Here is a 21591-nt window from a genome sequence, read left to right as displayed (position 1 = left end):
TCCTTTAAGTGGCAAACATAAAAGAATTAGTACATCAACCCATATTTCACACAATAATTATTTGCATAAATTTAAGTGTTGAAAAGTGATTTAAAAGAATAGCCAGGAAATGTGTAGGAAGGCAAATCACGAAGATGGTATCTCAATGAATAAAGTTTAGGAAACACTGGTTGAATGGAAGGCTCATGCGAAAGTGAAGAGGACAAGGCCAGAAACAAGCACCCCAACCAATGGGACTTCACTACTCTACTGCTGAGCACAAAGCAAGAGATAGCAGATGCAAGTCTCAACATCAAGGCTTAATCTTTTTTCCTTCACAATCTGAACACTATGATAGATCTATCCTAAACCCAAGATTTATTTTGAGGACATCTAAAAATAATTATTTCTCTCAAATGTCTATATTTGAAGTTCTAACGTCAGATGTGGTCACCATCAGAATTAACATTATAATATTAAAGTCACACATTTATACTTAAACATTTAAAAACTGATCAAAGAATACTGAACAAATCCTCAGCTATAGCAATAGTGAAGAACCCTTAATTCCTCACTGTTGATTAACATCAGTTTTATTTCCCACTCTTAATAACCTACTTTTTTGTTTTCTCACTCTATTCTAGCAGAGGGGCTAGAGCAGGGGTTCCTAACCTGCAATCTATGGACTTCCTCACCCCCACTCTCTAGCAAGGATTCACTTCAGTGCTTCTGAAGTCTTCTGTAATAATATATTTCTAAATACCCCCCCCCCCCCCCCCGCCTCCCAGCGGCTCTAAATATTCTTCTGATTCTCAAAAGACTCCATTCTCAAAGCAGATTGTGGCAAAAACTAGGTAACTTTTATTTCTGCAGGCCAGGAAACTGTCTCCCTTTCCCTCCCTTTTCAAGTAATGGGGAAATAGTTAACACAATTTCATTTTAATTTAGATTAGCATTCCCCCATCCCACCCTGCCCCAATTACCAGGAGGCGAAAATAGGGAGCGAGAGGACAGAAGGAAGAAAGGAGAAGAGCATGTCACCTTCAGACAGCATCACTTCCCTACCACATGCAGCGATCCTGTTGCAGAAAAAAAAAAAAGGGAAGACCAATCTCAATGAAGTGATCAGTAAAGTATAGAAGGAAAAGAAACACATGCAAAGACATTAGAAGAGAAACGAGTCTTTCAGAACTAGATATTTGTTGGAGCTACGGATAAAATTCTCCACATTGCAGACCAGAGTGGACAAATACATAAATTTATCGAGTGTGGGCTGTGCTCCAATAAAATCTCATACAAAAACAGATTGAGCATATAGTAGTTTGTCAACTAATGCAGTAGATATTAAACTGGAGAAGTTCCAAACAAAAGTGCTGAGTTTAATTATTTAGCACTGTTTTTAAGTCACCTCAAAATTTTTTTATCATACCATTTTCAAAACTTGATTTTAAACTTCCAGGAAAAATACCGTAAATAAAATTTATAAACATTGTTACAAAACAAATAAACAGACAGCAGACATTGGTAAGTTGTATCCAAATATGGTTTCTAAAGAATCATTACACAATGAAAAATGTGTTCAAACTTCCTATAAAGAGTTAGGTTCATAACACAGATACACAAATTAATAGCCATGTCCCAAGTCTGATGCCATATACTTGTGCATTAAGTTAATTTTGAATGTAGGGAGTGTACAAACAAGTAAATGAGTCGTTTCCAGCACTGAAGCAAGTGCTCCTACTAGATTAAAAAAAATCCTCCTGCGAAGAGACCCAAATTTAACATTTAAAAAGTAAAATTAATCTCACTTATAAATCTCATACATGAAAAGACGGCAACACTTCACCTCCTCTCCCCTACCAAGAAAAACAGAAAATAAAAACAGAAATTGTAAATTGCCACTCTTACAGGGGTAAACTTGTAGTTAGATACGCAGATGCAGTTTCCTGATGTGCTTAACACAGTGATGGAGACCAAGCTGGGGGTGTCCTAGGTGAGTAATGGGCAGACTCCTAGTGGGCCCCGAGGGAGGTTGGTACCCAGAGGGACCAGTACCTTGTTATTGGAGGGAGCCCTGACCTCCAGGGAGAGAAGAGGAGGGAGCGGGAGATTTGAGTTCAATGATGAGGTCAGTGATTTAGTCATACCTACCTAGTGAAACCCCAATAACCACTCTGGATACTGAAGCTTAGAGGAGCTTCCAGGTTGGGGAACACATAATGGGGGAGGGGGGAAGTGGTCTGAAGGCTTCATCAAAGGCCTGTATATAGGCACACCACTTCCTAGTGAGATGCTGTGACCTGACTCCCTACTCCTGCAAACTTCCTAGTTACCGGAGAGTAGACACCAGAAAGTGCCTCTCCTCAGAGAATTCTGATAACTAGAAATTACTTCCCCTTGGCAAGTAAATTAGCATTCTGTCTCCAGTTTTAAAATGTAGAGCAGGGGCAAATATAACTTAAAAAACAAAACAAAACACAATTACTTGGACAAGTACAAGTTTAAAATCCTTTTCATGTTTAATTTTTAAAAAAATATTTTTATTGATTTCAGAGAGGAAGGGAGAGGGAGAGATAGAAATATCAATGATGAGAGAGAATTATTGATTGGCTGCCTCCTGAACACCCCCCACTGGGGGTAAAGCCTGCAACCCAGGCATGTGTCCTTGACTGGAATCGACCCTTCAGTCCACAGGTCGACGCTCTATCCACTGAGCCAAACCAGCTAGGACTTCATGTTTAATTTTTAAAAATAACTTTTTGTTGAGGTATAATTCACATTCTATATACCTATGAGTGGAATTGCTAGGTAACTATGTGTAGCCTTTTGAGTAAGTGCCAGACTGTTTTCCAAAGTTTTTTTTTGTGCACAACAGGAAATATTTGCTTTCGGAGAACAAGAAAAATAGGTTTATTTGCATTATGGTTATTAATTTGTGCAGTTATACAGTGTCTGGTAAGTTAATGTTCAAGAAAAAAATATTAATTTTTATTAAAATGTTCTATTATTTTATGTTAACAATTATTAATTTATTTCAGCCCTTTGTATTCAGCATGTCTCTATTGAAATAAACCTACATTTCTATAAAAATTGAAGCTTTTGTTTATTTTGTGGCCCACATAAACTTAAACCTTGTTTATTTGGCCTGTGTTAGCCTTTGAGTTTGACATGCTTGTCCTAGATGGATTGGTAAAACACCTAAAGGAGTTTACATGTGCTACCTACATCCTCAATGCTGTGACAAAGTCGAAATACAAAGAGGAGGACCACAGAACCAATAATTACAAAATATGTGAGAAAAAACTAATCCAATGAAGTATCAAATTCAACAAAGAAAGTAACTAACACCTGAGAAAAACTGGGTCATAACAACAAATAGAGCAGGGAGGCGAATTGTAAATATAATTAAAATATAAACCAGAAGGTGAAAGGATGGTATTTTAAAAATTAGTTTTCATATTTTGATTAAAATAAAAAACTTAATAGATAAGCTGAGGAGCAAGTGAAAACTACCCTGAGCTACCATTGCATGTTCACCAGATGCTAGGAATTTTAAAGACTGTTCGTACCAAGTGATGGCCCAGGCGTGGAACAACTGAAATTCTCACACACTCCTGGTGGGAATGTACCAAAACAAAACACAACACAAAGCTATTTTATAAAACACTGACAATTTTTCTAAAAAGTGGGCAAACTATACCTATGATAAAATTCAGCCAATATATTCCTAGATGTTTGACCAAGAAAAATGATAAATACTCACTGATGCTTTATTTGTAATCACCAAAAGCTGCCAACAACGCAAATGCACACACCAACAGACGAATAAATTCTGCCTTATCCATACAATGGATACTATTCATGAACTACTTCTCAAAATAATTATGCTGAATGAAAGAAGTCAGTCCACTCCCCCGAGAGTACACATACACTACATGATTCCATGTATTTAAAACTTGAGAAAGCACACACCAAAGTGTCAAAAAGCAGATCTATTTTTGCCTAGAGACCGGGGGAGACACAAAGGGGCTAGAGGAAATTTGGGGGATATGAGTATGTTAATTATCTCGATTAGAGTGAGTTTCATGAGCACAGTGTATGTATGTGCTTATATGTGAGTATATTACAAAACTTGTATACTTTAAAGACCATATATCAATTATACCTCAATAAAGCTATGGGAAAAAACAAAAACTTGAAAAAATTAATCTAGAGAATTGACCAGACAAAGAAAAAAAATCAGTGAGCTGAAGGATCAAGCCAAGGTATTCTACGACACTGGACAAAACAGTAGAGGGGGAATGTATGTATGGAAATTGTTGAAACGTGGGAGCCAGAACCAGAATATCAACAAATCTAATAGGAATTCCACCAGAAAAGAGGACGGGGAAGAATGCTCAAGGAAATAACAAATTTTGTATCTAGATTGGCAAAGACCGAAAAATACTGGAAAACATTCTGTATCTAGACACAAACAGGTGATATTTCAGGACACCAAAAATAAAGACAAAAATTCTTAAAGCTTCTAAAAAGATAAAACAGGTTACCTATGTCAGAGAAATATAACAGATATCAGATCTCACTAAGTAAAAATGAAACAATATGTTCCAAACTGAGGAAAAATGATTGTGAACTAAAATATCAATCTACCAAGAAAACAAAAGAACATTTCCAGACGTACAAGGACTCAGAATTACCACCCTCAAATCCTACATGAAAGAGTCCTATCCTATATAATAAAGAACTAATATGCTAAATTAGACCTGATGGTGGAACAACCTTCTGGAACGACCAGTGGGCAGGGCCGCGAGGCAGCCGGGGCTGCAAGGGCCTACTCTTGCACGAATTTCGTGCACCGGGCCTCTAGTTGGCCATATAATACAAAAAACCCTAAGTGGGAAAAAGTAACCTCAAAATGATACATACCACTTGCTTAAATTTAAAACACTCAGAGTTATGGAATTCTATAAATGTATATATAAAGAGTGGTTTTTAATGGATCATAAACATACAAAGTAAATTCATAGTGATTGCCTTCTGAATAAGAGAGGGGTTAGAATTTCTTTCCTAATCAGGTCTAAGGAATAATTTACATACAATAACTTTCATTGATTTCAACGGCACAACTCTAGTGAATGTTGACTGTTGTATAACCTGTGAAACCACCACTACACTAAAAATGCAGAACACTCCCATCCCCTCCAAAGATTCTGTGTTCTCCTTGGCAATCCCTATATCCCTGAGTCAGTCAATGGTTTTTTTGGTCACTATATTAGTTAGTATTTTACATCAAGTTAAAAATTTAAATTTGTTTAAATTTAAAAACAAATGAAATTCCCAAAATAGTATAATAGGAATAATTTAGTAGTAGTCAAATAATAAAAAAACATTCTCAAAGTGGGTTTAAAAGATTCCATTAAAGGCTATTTATAGAAGAAAATCTAAAATTAAAACATAATGGTTGAAAATAAAATGGCTCAAAAATAAATGTAGATGTGGTGTTTTTACTGTAAGCAAACTAGAATTCAAGTCAAAAAGCATTAGTAAGGCAAAAATATTTTGTATCAATAAAATGTAAATAAAAATCAAGACAGCATAATAGCCATGAAGCTTCATGATGCTAAGTGCTTAAAATATATAAAACAAAAGTAGAATTACAAAATTCAACACTATCAAGTAGAGATTTTAACATACTTTTGAAAAAAATCCTCACCTGAGAATGAATATATATACTTGTGTGTGTGTGTGTGTATGTATATATATACACATATATACATACATATATACATATATTTCCCCCCCCCCCCGAGGATATATTTTTCCCACTAATTTTTAGGTGGGGGGAGGAGAAGAGAGTGGTTTTTAAAATATATATTTTTTTATTGATTTCAGAGAGGAAGAAAGAGGGAGAGCGAGGTAGAAACATCAATGATAAGAATCATTAATCGAGTGCCTCCTGCATTCGCCTCACTGGAGAATAAACCTGCAATGTGGGTATGGCCTCCTGGTTCATAGGTTGACATTCAACCACTGAGCCACCTCGGCGGGGCACCTAGTTAGCACTATGCAAACAGCAAAAGTGGACAGCACTCACACAAACCACACATTTATTTCAAACACTTACATAGAGCTTACACAGGACTGGAGATACAGATCAACAAAATATAATATCCAGGAAGGAATCCATATAAAATGAATATTTGCATGTAACAAAGCTGGCAAATCATTATCAGTGAGGAAATATTTTAGGGTAAGTGATTAGGAACAGCCCATAAAAAATTGTTAAATTTGCGATGATGTTTATTTAAAACAAGGAGAATTAAAAAAATAAACTAAGAGACCAAATAAGAGCAAAAAGGTGAGTGAGCGACTGAAAAGAAATGGAAACTGAGTAAAGATAAAAATATGCTAAGTTGCAGTTTTTAGAGAAATCGGAAATTAAATGAACCAGATACATACCAGCATCCCATAAAACTGGCAAAATTTTTGAAGAGTAATAATGTCCAAAGCTCAGAAAGTTGAAGGGAAACAGTTTCTTTTATCTGCTGCTTGTGGGAGTATAAACTGGTACACTTTTTTAGAGGATAGTCTATTAATAATAAAAAATAAGCATATATACACACACACACTACAAACTGCTGATTCCATTTCTCAGCATCCAACCTAAATAAATAGTTGCACACTGCAGCAATTTTACGAGAAAAAAATGGAAAAACTAAATATTCATCACAAAGAAAAATACATGTATTTTGGAATCTAGGTGGGTTTATGGATCTTTACATTTTGTGGAATATTATGCAATGATTCAAAGGAATAAGATAAATCTATGTTTACTGACATGGAAATACGGCCAACACATAGTAAGTGGAAAAAAACAAAGAGCAAATTCTAGAAGATACATTTTTCCTATTACTCATGTAAACGTGGAAAAGAAAATTACTTATTCCTATTCCTATAATTTCTACACACACATATATACATATATAAATACATTGAAAAAGGACTGGTAGGAAAATTGATAAACAATAATCTTCAGAAAAGACTCCATGATTGGGGGAAGGCAATCAAGAGAAACACGAATGTATTCATGTATCCCTTTTTCTCCAAGATTCAGTTAGAAATATTTACAAATATTCAGAAGAGTTGAACAAAATGTAAAGATCCATAAACCCACCTAGATTCTCCAGTTTAACTCTCTATCATACTTAGAGGCTGGGTGCACGAAATTCGTGCATGGGGGGTGGGTTTGGGGGGGGGGGGTTCCTCAGCGCAGCCTGCCCCCTATCCATTCCAAGACCCCTTGGGGGATGTCCAACATCCCTCTTGCAATCCAGGACCGCTCCCTCCTAACCGCTCACCTGCCTGCTAACTGCCCTCCCCTGCCGGCCTGGTCGCCCCTAACGCCTCTGCCCCCCCACCGTGGCTTTGTCCGAAGGATGTCTGGAAGGATGTCCGGTCTAATTAGCATATTACCCTTTTATTAGTATGGATCATATATATTCACCATTTATCTATTTTTTTATGCATTTCAAGTTGCAGATGTCAGTAGACTTCACCCCTAAACACTTCAGCACCCATGTTAACTAAAATTGAGAGAGAAAAAAATTACATTAGTGAAACATACAATTCTCTAATGTACCAATAGGTGGCTTCTGACAAATGCATTCACTTATGATTCAACCCCCTCCCAGTCAATCCCCATGCCCTAAAGGCAAACACCAATTTGGGCTTTTTTCCATCATAGGTGTTGCTTGTTTTAGAATTTCGCAAGTGAAATCATATAGTATGTATTCTCTTTTGGTAAAGCTTTTTTACACTAAGCCTAATTGTGAGTCGTCCAGGTTTTGTGTTATCTGTAGTTAGTTCCTTTTTACTGTTGAGTAGTATTCTATTGTATGGACATACCAGTTTGTCCATTCTTCTGCTGATTCAGGACACTTGGGCTGTTTCCCAGTTCGGAGCTACTATGAATATTCTTGTACAAGTATTTTAGTGAATATATGTTTTCATTTATTTTGGGTAGACACACATAGGAGTTGCCGGATCATGGGGTAGAGGTATATTTACTTTTGTATGAAACTGCCAGACCTCGCCCGAACCGGTGTGGCTCAGTGGATAGAGCGTCAGCCTGCAGACTCAAGGGTCCCAGGTTCGATTCTGGTCAAGGGCATGTACCTTGGTTGCGGGCACATCCCCAGTAGGGAGTGTGCAGGAGGCAGCTGATCGATGTTTCTCTCTCATCAATGTTTCTAACACTCTATCCCTCTCCCTTCCTCTCTGTAAAAAATCAATAAAATATATTTTTTTTAAAAAAAAGAAACTGCCAGACCTCTATCGAAAGTGGATACAGCAAGTATTATATTTTAGAAAGTATTACAGTTAATTAACAGTGGTTACCGAGGGGAAGAAGCTGAGGATGACAATAGACTTACTGATTATCCACATCTAAATTGTAAAAATTCAAACAATGGTATTACTTTTGTTATATGAAAAGAACAAAGCCAAGAGTCCACATTCCACTTAAGACCAGGTTCAGGTTTCTGAGGTCAGCCCAGACCACTCTTAAGTTCTAAAGCAGAGGTCAGCAAACCACGGCTGTTGCTGGTTTTTGTAAATAAAATATTGAGAAACAGCTAGGCCCATTAGTTTATATATTGTCTGTGGCCACATTAAAGCTACAATAGCAGAGCTGAGCAGTTGCCACAGACACCATGTGGCTGGCAAAGCCTAAAATATTATCTGGTCCTTTGAAGAAAAAGTTTGTCATCTCTTGTTCTAAAGCATTTATATAAGTTTTGTTTTTCATTTCAAAGTGACATTTGAAACTGTCTCATGCAACTTTTCTCTTATAGAGGAAGCTAAGATTTTAAATGAGTTATCTAAGCTAAGATGGAGATGTGGAACTAACATTTAGGTCTATATTCTGAGTCCTAGTCAGATCATCTTCTTAGTATATTTGTGTACCTCTAAGATTCATAAGTAAAAAAAATGTATTTATCCCAATAGGCTCATTTTTACTATGAAGCCCTATCTGGAAATTTCTAAATGAATTAGAAGTTTAGTAGGACAGACTCATCGTGAGCTAAGGGGAATTATGCCTTCATGTACATGTATGTATACAAATAAGACTTTCAGTGTGCAGCTGTACCAATTGACCCACAATACTCCCAACTTTAGCCCAAGTAATAGGTGAATCACAAGCTGAAACTAATTAAATGACAATTTGTCCATTAAAAAAAAGAGTAAGGGGAGCATTTGAAATTGTGCTCCTCAGCTTATAGCATCAGTTTGGCTCAAATAAATGCATAAAAATTCTCTTAAAAAATAAAAATAAGGGTGTACTATGTGCTAATTGTTGTAGGGATATAAAATGTAGATGTACATCATACTCTGTGATAACACCTAGTTAGTAGGAGCTATATATATATGTGCAACTTTAACCCAGGATACAAAGTTTTAGGTGCCATGAGATAAATATGACATTATTTTCATCTGGGCATCATCAGAGACAGCTTAGGGCATGGCTGCCACTAAAACTAGGTCTGTGAGTAGGAAAGAATTTGTGATGCAGAGAATGGGCTGGGAGAGGGAATGAGTAGGGTATTCCAGACCAAGGGTCTTCCATCTACACCCATTTGACTAGGACATGGGTCCTCAAACTTTTAAAACAGGGGGCTAGTTCACTGTCCCTCAGACCGTTGGAGGGCCGGACTATAGTTAAAAAAACTATGAACAAATTCCTATGCACACTGCACATATCTTATTTTGAAGTAAAAAAACACAACGGCAAAAACACCCGCATGTGGCCCGCGGGCCGTAGTTTGAGGACACCTGGACTAGGATATGTGGTGAATGGGAAATAAGGTGGGAAATGACATGCTATAATGTTGAAAATTCAGTTTTAAGACAGTAAGCCTGGCCCTAACCTGTTTGGCTCAGTGGATAGAGCGTCGGCCTGCGGAAAGAAGGGTCCCAGGTTCGACTCCAGTCAAGGGCATGTACCTTGGTTGCGAGCACATCCCCAGTAGGGGGTTTGCAGGAGGCAGCTGATAGATGTTTCTCATCGATGTTTCTAACTCTCTATCCCTCTCCCTTCCTCTCTGTAAAATATCAATAAAAAAAAAAAAGACAGTAAGCCTGGAATGCCAGACTGTCTGGAACTTAAACCTTCTGAAAGCAGTAGGGATCCATAGTTTTGGGGTTCAGGAAATAGCATGATCAAAGCTGCAGCCTTAGAAATAATCCGGTAACAGTGAGGTTATACTGGTTTAGGTCACAATGACAACTGATTCCTTGGATCTTTCTGGGGATGCAAATGAGTTAAGAGCCAACCTTCCTAGAGTCAACAACACTATTACTTTTTAAAAAGCTGGAAAGGCAATGGTCTATGTTAACTTGGAATAACTCTTAAAAAGTCACAAAAACTCTTTATCTGGTGCTTTAGGATTTTTAATCAGAGAATTTATAAGAAAAGGCACGACCAGACCTTGATACAGGGGCAAAGTTTGGTGGGAGTCTTAAAAGCTAAGAAATTTCTAACAGGTGGTTACTAATATGAAGCTAGGAAAAAATTAATATCCCAGGCTCCCTGAATGTGTGCTCTCACAAAATTGCGGGCGGAGGAGTGTGGGTGTGCAGAGTGGTAGGTCAGATGTTTGAAAATAGAATTGGCATAATTTGGCCAGGTTTTAAGCCCAGATGACAAAAAGAATACTGATGTTTTCAAAAATTGCAAATAGCCCTAGCCGGTTTGGATAAGTGGATAGAGCGTTGGCCCATGGACTGAAAGGTCCCGGGTTTGATTCTGGTAAAGGCCAGGTACCTAGGTTGCAGACTCCATCCCCAGCCCTGGTCAGGACGCATGCAGGAGGCAACTAATCAATGGAAAAATATCCTTGAGTGAGGATTAACAACAAAAACTGCAAATATAGGAGCAACACAGAACTGTAGTGGAGGAAGGGGAAAGAGATCCCTTTACTAGGTGACATATATCAGTTAGGCACTAGAGTTACCTAAGCCTCACTAGCTCAGGTTTATGGGATATGCACAAAGCAACTGGAATCTGAGAGATGTTAAACTAAGAATTAAAATCTGTGAGTGATCTTTGGAGTTGTTTTATGAGATTGCAAGGAAAGACCAAGAAGAGAAAACAAGGCCAAAGACACCTGGGAAATATATATTTAGGAAACAGAAGAAGAGCAAACAGAAAGGAACCAGGAAGGAAATGTGTAGAAAAGTATGGAGTTGGGTAAGGGTATATATACTAAGGGCCACATTTTATGTGCCAGTTGCTAGCCAAAGAAAAGTACCTCATGCTTTGGACAAGGGTTGGTTGCAAAGTCATACCTTACCATGGCACCAGCAAAATACTAAAAGGAAGTCATAAATAAGAGCCAACTCCACAAATGACTCAGTAAGAGGTGACAGATATGTGGGAGGCTAAGTTAGAGAATTCTTTTCAGAAATATTAGTAATAGCTGAGTCTCTACTGCAAAAGAGAAAATGATACTATTAATTAAGCCCTCATTAAGTTTGAGAGCAAGTAAGTTCTAAGAAAAAAGAAAAAAAAAGCAATAAAGCAGGAGCTGGGAGGCCTGAATAATAACGCTGGTTCTGTTATCCTAATCAGATGCAGGACCAAGGTCACAAACTCAGCTAAGTCTCCAACAAGAAAGTTAAGTGGAAGCTTCTTCAGAACACTGAACTTCTATGAAAACCCATCAGTGCTATAGCAAAAAAAAGTAGGGGGGAATGCCCAAACCTTGGGGGAAGTGTTATACTATGATACATCAACACCACCCAGGACATTAAAAATATGTTGCAGAAGACTAATTACATGGGAACATTTCACAATAGTGTTCATTCATTCAATGCATTTTTATTACATTCCTAAATGCCAGGCAACAGGCTAGGTATTAGGGAATCAAGATGAGTAAGACATGAATAGCAAGTTTATATATAGTCTAGTAAATGGGAAACAAGTCATAATTGCTATAATAGAAAGTGGCATTATGGGAGCACTTGATCCAGTCTTAAGGCAAAGAGGGTTTCAAAAGGTTTTCCAGAGATCAGGCTATCTAAGCTGGTACCTGAGTAGCCATGCCAAGGTGAAGGAAAGAGGCTCAGGAGCTAGGAAACTATGGAGTTTCCTAGGGGAGAATTATGTGGAATGGTAGAGATGACAGGAGAGGAATAAGTCAGAGAGGTTATAAAGAGAGCCTCTGAGGACAATGGAGATTTACATGAAGAGGTGCTATGAAATGAAACATCGCACTAAAGATTTCTAACATTTGGAAATCTTAATATTGGTTATAATATAAAAAAGCCATATGGACTGGAGATGCAAATTTGGGAGTCCTAACAGAGAGATAGTAACTAAAGCCACCAGAATACATAAATTCCAGCAGAAATGTGGAAAGTGCCCACGAGGTGATAAAGAGGGCCAAGGATACCCCCACCACATCACCCTCTAAAAAGGTGGCAGAGGAATAAAAACATTACCCTTAAACATTAAGTGATGGAACTAAGCATCTAACTGTTTATTTAAAAATTTTAATTTACATGTAGGAAAAAGACTTAAAAATGTTAACAGCCCTAACCAGTTTGGCTCAGTGGACAGAGCGTCAGCCTGTGGACTCAAGGGTCCCAGGTTTGATTCCGGTCAAGGGCATGTACCTTGGTTGCGGGCACATCCCCAGTGAGGGGTGTGCGGGAGGCAGCTGATCGATGTTTCTCTCTCATCGATGTTTCTAACACTCTCTCCTTCTCCCTTCCTCTCTGAAATCAATAAAGATATATTTAAAAAATGTTTAAAAAAATGTTAACAGTGACTATTCTAAGTGGTTAAAGACTACAGGTGATTTTATTTCAACACAATAAATGCATTACTAGAATATAATATAAATTTATCTTTCAAAGTTAAATGATTTTTCTTCCTCCTATTACACAATCAAGTAATAAATGATTGGTTCCTAGTCATTTATAATGATAAAGCAAGGACAAGATAGAAGGGTTTTTAAAGTTCTTTTAATATAGCTAATTTAATTCTAGAGATATAAATTCAAATTTCAATTGCAAAGAAATAAAGTTATTTCAGGGGTTGGGAAATTGCCTTTTAATAACAGTAAAGCACATATTACAGTAATTGCAATGGTGTCTGGAACACAACACAAAAACTTATCCCTTTCCCCCCTAGCCACTACCGGTCCAGAAAGTACTGTCTCCTGCTGGGTGTTGGCTTAGCATGCCTCTGCTGCTACCTCTGCCACACCCACCAATGACCTTCATTTATAGGCTGCACACAGGGTAAGGCAAGTTCTATTACTTTCCCAATGGTGCACAGATCTGTAAAGTTCAATGTCACATTCCACAGGACAATGAACAATACCATACAAAACTATGTAATACCGGGAAAATAAACACACTCGCCTCTGGGGACCCCTATAGTCAACACCCAAGGTGAGATGGTGTCTGATATCCAAAGCAGAGCATTTACTGAGGCACAATGGGAGCAGTTGACTGAGAAAATGGCACTTCATTGCTCTATAATCATGAAAAGAGAAGGCACATGAACAAACTATAGGTGATAAATAGTTTGGGTCCAGAATCTTGATTCTGCTGGTACATCAGTAACACAAGTTTCAACTTAATCCCATATAATAGAGAGCTAATATGCTAATTAGACCGAACAGCAGAACAACCGTCTGGGCGACATTCCCGAGGAAGCCGGGGCGAGGGCCAAGGCAGGCGGGGCTTCGAGGGCCGAGCCCCTTGCACGAATTTCATGCATTGGGCCTCTAGTAGTAATATAAAGCATCTATTAAACTTAATGACCTTAAGCTAATGAATTCCAAATAAGCTCACAAGCAGATGTCATTAAATGAGGTCATGTAATGTCATAGTTTTTCTGGCCTTGGAGGGCCTCTGAAGGCCCAAGGATTCTGTCACTAACTCAGTGAATTTTGACTAGTCAGATCTGTGGGTTCAATTTTCTCACCTATGAAATGATGGTACAGGGCGAGGTTAGTGGTTTTCAAGCTTTTCTGACTCTGAGCCACAATAAGAAATACATTTTACATTGGGGTATCTATATATACAAAATACAGAAAAGTTTCATTGAACAGCATCTTTCCATAGACTGAACTTATTAGGTAGAATAAACTTTGGTATTTTTACCATTCTATTTTATTATTTTTTAAAAATGCCAATTGCAACACATGGTCCACTACCTACAATTTAAATAACACTGAATAAGTTCTAGGCTCTCTTTTACTATTTTCATTCTAGTTGTATTTAATGTACTTAGGCTTAATATTAGCAACATCAGCCACAAAGTGCTAAATTTTCTTTCTTCTGTTTTCATAAAATAAACAAAACAAAACAAACAAATAAACAAAAACGAAAAAAAAGTGGCATCTATTTATTCCTGATGTGTCCTTACTCTTCTGCTTAAGAAACCAGCGCTACGGCGTTCCCACCACAAAGGGCTGTCTTCTGACAGTGGTGCGTTTTTCTGGGGGCGCCCACACCTTTGTACAAATGTGTAGGTTAAACTTTCCGCGGCTTCTGCTTGTGAATAAAAGATGCATCGATTGATAAAAAACAACAAAACCCCCAGCTCTAAGCATACTTTTGATCACCCACACTGTGTGCTTTAAGAGGTTGTTGTGAATATCAAATAAAGTGATGATTATAAGTATTTAAGCATTTTCAATTGCTGTAACCGCACTAGCCAGTTTGGCTCAGTGGAGAGATCGTTGGCCTGCAGACTGAAAAGTCCCGGGTTCAACTCTGGTCAATGGCACATGCCTGGGTTGTGGGTGCAACCCCCAGTAGGAGGCGTGCAGGAGGCAGCCAATCAATGAGTCTCTCTCATTATTGATGTTTTTAATCTCTCCCTTACTCTCTGAAATCAATACAAATATATTTTAAAAATAAATAAATAGCTGTAACCGAGTATAAGATATTAGTCAGGTATTCAAGTGGTTATTCAAAATCCTTACATCTAACACTTTTAAATAAAGCAATGTGATGTAACATGCAGTATTTTCACTGTATCTCAAATGTAAATGGCAAGCATGTGTGCTTTTAATACATCTAAAGACCTTAAGAGAGGAACCTCAGATTACAGGACAAATGCATTGAAGACTGCAATATAAAAAATAAAATCAGGAGCATCTTAAATGAATGTCTTTATAAAATCCCTGGGGTAGAGAAGGCCTTTCTTTACACACCAGTAGACCCAACAACTTTACCAAGATCAAAAAAAGATGTTAGCAACCCCATCACCAGTTACATTAAATTCAGAAGCAAGTAGAAAAAATTTTGCACAAATGAGTTTTTTTCTTAAAAAGTTTAACTTTTCAAAATGCAAAAGTTACATATATTATACTTGGCCTAGATATTCCACCAACACAAATATCTCAAGGAAATACGTTTGTTAACATGTACACACAAAGATAAAGGGAATAGGAGGAAGGACCAGTACATACACTAATGCACGTTTAAATTAAAAATAATAATAATAAATAAATAAAAATCAGGAGTCACTTATTTTCCCCTGCGTATCTCCTATACATACATGATGTACACATATTAATAAACTTGTTAAAAAAATCACAATACATCTAACTATACCAGGGATGGGAAATGCCTAGCCCAAGAGCCGTATAAGGCCCACGATTTGGTCTAGCCCTGCCAAGGCATTCGGGGTGAGTTAATTAAATGTTTGACCAAACATAGAAGGCTAGTTTTTAAGTTGATAACTTTGTATGGCCCTCAAATGTTGTTATAAATATCCAAATGGCCCTTGGCAGAAAAAAGGTTCCCCACCCCTGAACTATACAATAGAACACTAGTAGGCTATTAAAAATGGTGATAAAGATCTTTATTAACATGGGAAGATGACCACAATATACTCAAAAGATAATAAAACACTATTGTGTATTTTTGTTAAAAAAATGTTACAAACATTTCTCAACTCTGCCCAGTTACACACCTAAATACTAATAATGGGCAACTCTGGGGTGATGAGATCAGCTAGCTCACACATGCCTCTCTGAAAATTAGAACAAGATACCTCCTTTCTCCAGGGCACACAGCCTGGTGAGCAGAGTGTGGATTTCAGCCTCCACACACCACTCCCCGCTTGGAGGGATGCCCTTAAACTGAGATAACTGGATAATATGGATAATTGTCATCTATTTATGCCATTCTGCACTGGCATACTATGACTACAATAAACAGAAATTTGCTGTTTGTTGACCACCATAATACTTATATTTTCAATTTTGAAAAAAGGTCATGCCCTCATCCTGTTAAAACTAACCCCAACTTGACTTGTACTGCTACCACTGCCCTTATAGAATGCCCTATCTTTTGATAATTTGTTCATGTCATCTATTTAAATGCATATACAAATAACTCTCTACTCAGTATCTAATAACACAAAGGTTAGATATAAAGAGAAGAAAAGTCATGCTAACACTAAAGTGAAGATACTTATCACTGGAAATGGGAAGGCGATGAGGAAAGGAGGAAGGAAGTTAATTTACAAAAACTAATCCCTCTCAAAAATTCCTTCAGCAAAAGTTACTAGACTCTAGAAACAATAATTGTTCACTTCCCCACCCCCATTTAACTCTAGATGCAAGATATATTTCCTCATAACACTACTGGGTTCCCAAAAGACAGCCATTTAAATAAAAATTGTGAGTGATCACCATGCAGTTAGGCAAGGCATCTGTAAAATAATACAACCGCTGGACTGGGATTAAAGGAGAATTGGGTTCTTTTCTTGGCTCTGTGGAATATGTAATTTTACACAAAGCAAAATCACAACCTCCCCAGATCTCTCTCTCTCTTTTTTCCTCCTCTAACGTGGGGGTTGGGCTAACAAACCTCCAAGGCCCCTTTCGGCTGGCGATAGGACCTAAGCCATCTTTTCCATCCGCTCTGGAGGCGCCGATTTCAGCCAGCAGCAACAGTTTATTTTCTAAGCCATGCCTGATTTACTCTCTTCATGCTTCTCTTAAAAAACGGGCCCAAATAGTTCTCAACTCTAGAAATTTATTCTCACTCAGGGGGGAAAAAAAAAAGATCTGTCAAGAACCACTTACAAAATATTTTCCAAAAGGCCCACAAAGAGTAAAATTCGTTTACTTGATTAATTTTTTCGGGGGAAAAAAAAAAAAAAGAGGCACCCTAGAGCAGCACTACCCTGGTGAATGGTTTAAATATTTCTTTTAAAACAAAGAACTCATGCCTAGAAAAACTGCTAACACAGACAACCATCACACGTTTTGTAGGCACGGGAAAACATTGTGCCATTCAGATAGGATTTACTTTCCCCCAAAGAAGCAGTTTTTCTAAGAAAGAAAACCCCCGTAATTAAAAAAAAAAAAAAAAAAGGGAATAAGTGTCTTTTCACTGTCCAAATTCAAGTGCATTTCCGTGGACGATGCACGTAAGTGATTCATTAACGCACCGCGGCATGCATGCGACCCACACACTCACACTCCCTCGCACCCTCGGTCGGGTGGCGGCGCGGAGTCACAAGATAGCGGCGGGAGTGGAAATTTCCTCTCCGCGGGCGTGGGGCAGGGGCTGGCTTCCCCGAACCGCTCGGCGCCGCTGGCGCCTCCTCCAGGGCCTCTCCCGGCCGGCCGGCGCGCTCCGTACAAAGGAGGCCCGGGCGCTCGGCCCCCCGCACGCTCCGGGCTCGGCTCCGGGCCGGGGTCCCCGGCTTCCGGCGCCGCCAGGCCCGGGGCAGCACGTGCGCTCTGGGCCGGGAGGAAGACGCCGGCGCGGTAAGGGCCGGGGCTGCCCGCGGTTCCGCAGCCTCGGCCGCGGGCGACGGCCCTCCCGTCCCGCGAGAAATGAATGGGCCGCGCGCTCCGCCACAGCCCGGTTCAGAGTCTGGAGGCCCGAGGCGAAGACCGCTGCGGGCGGCGAAGGCGGCTCCGGGAGGCCCCCCGCGCAAGGAGGAGCCGCCGCCTCCCGCTTTTTCTTTCCCCATCCGACCCCGCCCGGCACCTCCCGGACCGCGGCCGGCCTCGGGCGCCCAACCGCCGCCCGCTCACCCCAGCTCTTGGCGGTGCGCCCCAGGAACGCTCCGGTGGTCGGGTTGTAGATGAAGAGCTTCCACTCGGCCAGGCTCTGGTGGAAGGACTTCTTGTCTTTCTTCGTCATGGTGGGCGCGCCGAGGGCGAGGGGAGCGGCTGCCGCGGGGGTGGAGGCGGCGAGGAGCGCGGAGGCGCGTCCCGGCTCGAGCGGCGCAGCCCGGCGACGGCGGCGGAAGGTGGAACGGCCGAGGGCACCTCCTCACAGCCGCGGGCACTCGAACCGACTGCGCCGCGCCGAGCCGGGCGGCCGCTGAGGCCGCGGGAGCCTGACGTCTCCGCCCGCCGCAGCCAATCCCCGCGCCGCTGCACCCGCGCCGCTGCCGCCGCCGCCGCCGCCGCCTCCCGCCCGCGGCTGGCGCAGCCCCAGGCGGCCAGGACGCCCCGCCCCCGGCCCCGCCCACGCCGCCCCGCCCCGCCCCGCTCAGTGATTCCGGGCCTGGCCCGGGAACGCTTCGGGCTCCCTCCGCTCCGGCCGGCGAATGGGGAAATTACGCAGAGCGGCTTGAGAAATCTCCAAGGCTTCATAAGCAGCACCTTTGTAACGAGGAGCCAAAGGTGGCGTCCCCCACTCGCCCGTTTCTCGGGAGGAGGAGGAGTCGGGGGAGACGCTGGGGCCGCCGTCCTCGCGGCATCGTGCCCGCGGCGGCAGCGGGAGTAGCCGGCGCGGAAACGGCTCGCCTCTGCCCGGGACGCCCTCGCCCGGCCGGGGACTCGGCCTCGCGCTCCCCCGCGCCTCTCCCGCCGTCTCCGGGCGCTCCCCTCTGGGCTCTGTGACGTGACTAAGGCCGGCTGCTCGGACAGACCAGCGTATTGTACATGTCCTGCTGCTCCGAGAAGGGCCGCCGTGGCTCTTCCGACGGCTGGGTGGTGGGAATTTCACTCCAACGATGCCAGTCTTCACTAAACGGAGTGCCGTTTTCTCCTCCAGAACCGATCACGGAAGTCAGCATACGGCACCTACTTTCCCAGACACGGAGACGCAGTCAACAGGAAGTCCGTTCTCCGTCTAGTGTCGATGCCTAGGGAACGTGCCCGGCCTCCCCGGTTTTCCGCGGCCGTGGATGCTCCCCGCGGTCGGAGCGGCGGGTGCAGTCCGCCTCTGCCGTCGCGAGGCGGAGCTGACGAGTACCGTGCCCCGCGACGGACGGTGGTGACCGGATGGAAAGGCTTCAGGAGTTGGGGCAGAAAGGTGCAGGTTTTGGGAAAAGGAAAAATGCAGCGCTGCCTCTGAGTTTTGTTTTTCTATACTAGCAAATTAAAAAAAAAAAGTACGAATGAAGCAAGGTAGCACACATCGTCATGTTTGGAATGGTGCCTTCTCCTCCATCTAGAAACGTGCGCAGCCTGCAAATGCTAGAGGACTTCGGACATTTCTCGTTTCCTCACTTGGCTTATCAAAACTAGGGATTGGGAATTACGTCTCCCACAAAAGGAAAAGAGAGAGAACACAATATTATAAAGTGATTCTCCTCCCTCCCCCCCCCCCCCCAATCCCCGGAATTAGGAGAGCTAAATTTAATAATTTGGGGAATAACCAAAATCCAGTTACTTTTTAGCCAGTGACATCAGAAGATTTGTAGAAGCATTTTGTAAAAACTGGCATGAAATTAGAAGAAAGCTAACATTGATACAGTTGATACTAGGCCTTTTAGTTTTTGGTAAGCGGGAAGATGCAGTCTGTTAGGAATAAAATACAAAACCCATCTGCTTTATTTACTTTGGGGGTGTGTGTGTGCACTAATAAACACACTGAGAAATAATTACTTGGCACACAAGCAAGAACATGAAATAGTGTTTCAAAGATATTGAATGCTGTCAGACATTTGTAATTTGCATATTTTTAGTGGTGATCAATATGATTCATTATTTAGTGATTTGTCGTTTTCCAAATAAGGATTTAACTAAAAATATAATTCAGTAATTTCAAAACCCGTGTCTAACTTAATATAGTAACTAGATCCAACAGATTTCAGTTTGGAGAAAATTTTATATTCTCCAAAACATGGGAACTATCTGTGTCTGATATCTGATACCTGAAGAGAAAATACCGAGCTTATCAGGGGATAGTGGACTCTGAAGTCTGAGCAGATTTAATATAAAATTTAATTAGAGCTTTATTCCCTACAGTTTTATTTCATTATACCTACATCTCCCTTTAAAAAAAGAAATGATAGTGGCCTCTGTGGCCCAGCTGGTTAGTGCGTGAGGCTGTTAATCGAAAGGTTGTTGGTTCGAGCCCCCCAGGGACACATCTGGCATTGTTAAGAAGTAGAATCCTTTGTGACTCTCTCCTCTGCACATTCTCTCTCAGCCATTACCTGTGAGAGGCCTCCTCCACTAAAAGAGAAATTACTTTGCCAGTAGATAATGGAATTTAATATAACTTTTAGTGTAAGTATACTCCATGCAATATCTGAAACATCCTTAGACTAAAAAAATTATTCTTGTCCATCTCAAATTCAAATTTAATTGGATACTCTGTATATTTATTTGCTAAATCTGGCTATCCTATCGGTGGAGGATACCTATGAATCCCACTGTAATAATAGCAACAACCATTTATACATACTTAAGTCCTAGGCCCTGTACCACTTGCTTAATATCATTTCTTTCTTTGCCTATCTCCACTATCTCTGCAGTGAATGATGGCAGAGCTCTGGGGAAATTTCATAACACTGAGGAGGCCGAATGAAAGAAACTGTTGTTGGCCAGTGATTGAGTGTACTCTCCAGCAAGCAGAATACATTTTCTACTTTCTTTGGGCACAAATAAGATATTAGGACTCTTACTTTGCTAAAACTCTTAGTTTATTCCTGAAGTTCAAACTCTCGTGTACAGATAAAAGTATTTCAGTTCTTATAGCAGCATCTTATTTCTTACCTGGTGTTATAACTGATGTGACTATGGTACTGAATCACTAAAAGGCTATTATTTGTCTCTCAGAGAAGAGATATTAAGATGTCCTTAGAGCAGTGGTCGGCAAACTCAGTCAACAGAGCCAAATGTCAACAGTACAACGATTGAGCCCTGACTGGTTTGGCTCAGTGGATAGAGCGTCGGTCTGCGGACTGAAGGGTCCCAGGTTCAATTCAGGTCAAGGGCACATGCCCGGGTTGTGGGCTTGATCCCCAGTAGGGGGTGTGCAGGAAGCAGCCAATCAATGATTCTCTCTCCCTTTACCTTCCTCTCTGAAATCAATAAAAATGTGGGTTTTTTTTTTTTTTAAAAAAAGATGTCCTTCCTCACAAGCAGCAGCTATGATTATGTAGGCATGTTATTGTACCTGAGAAACACAGTCATGAATACAGACTCCTCTCCACAGAAAATGTATTTTTCCACACATTGATCTTAATACATATTTTTTACTAATCCTTTAACAAACAGCTTCTCTATATCCTTTAGAGAGCAGAGTCTACGGCCATACCACCCTGAACACATCTGATCTCGGAAGCTAAGCAGGGTCAGGTCTGGTTAGTACTTGGATGGGAGA

At 40.7% G+C, this 21591-nt stretch overlaps 1 protein-coding gene across 1 annotated transcript in view; it reads right to left on the bottom strand.

The window, feature by feature from the left end:
• The window catches only part of ATP1B3 (ATPase Na+/K+ transporting subunit beta 3), a 39508-nt gene extending 21089 nt beyond the window's left edge, over positions 1-18419 (bottom strand). The window contains exon 1 of the mRNA XM_079795100.1: positions 18060-18419. Within this exon, the coding sequence (XP_079651226.1) occupies positions 18060-18168 (109 nt within the window). The 5' untranslated portion in view covers positions 18169-18419. The remainder of the gene's footprint in view (positions 1-18059) is intronic.
• Positions 18420-21591: the final 3172 nt, after the last annotated feature.

This window comes from Cnephaeus nilssonii (assembly GCF_951640355.1).
Source record: "Cnephaeus nilssonii genome assembly, chromosome: 17".
In the NCBI taxonomy this organism is placed as follows: Eukaryota; Metazoa; Chordata; class Mammalia; order Chiroptera; family Vespertilionidae; genus Cnephaeus; species Cnephaeus nilssonii.
The sequence above is the reverse complement of the archived record's forward strand: the minus strand, read 5'-3'. Positions and strand labels throughout refer to the sequence as shown.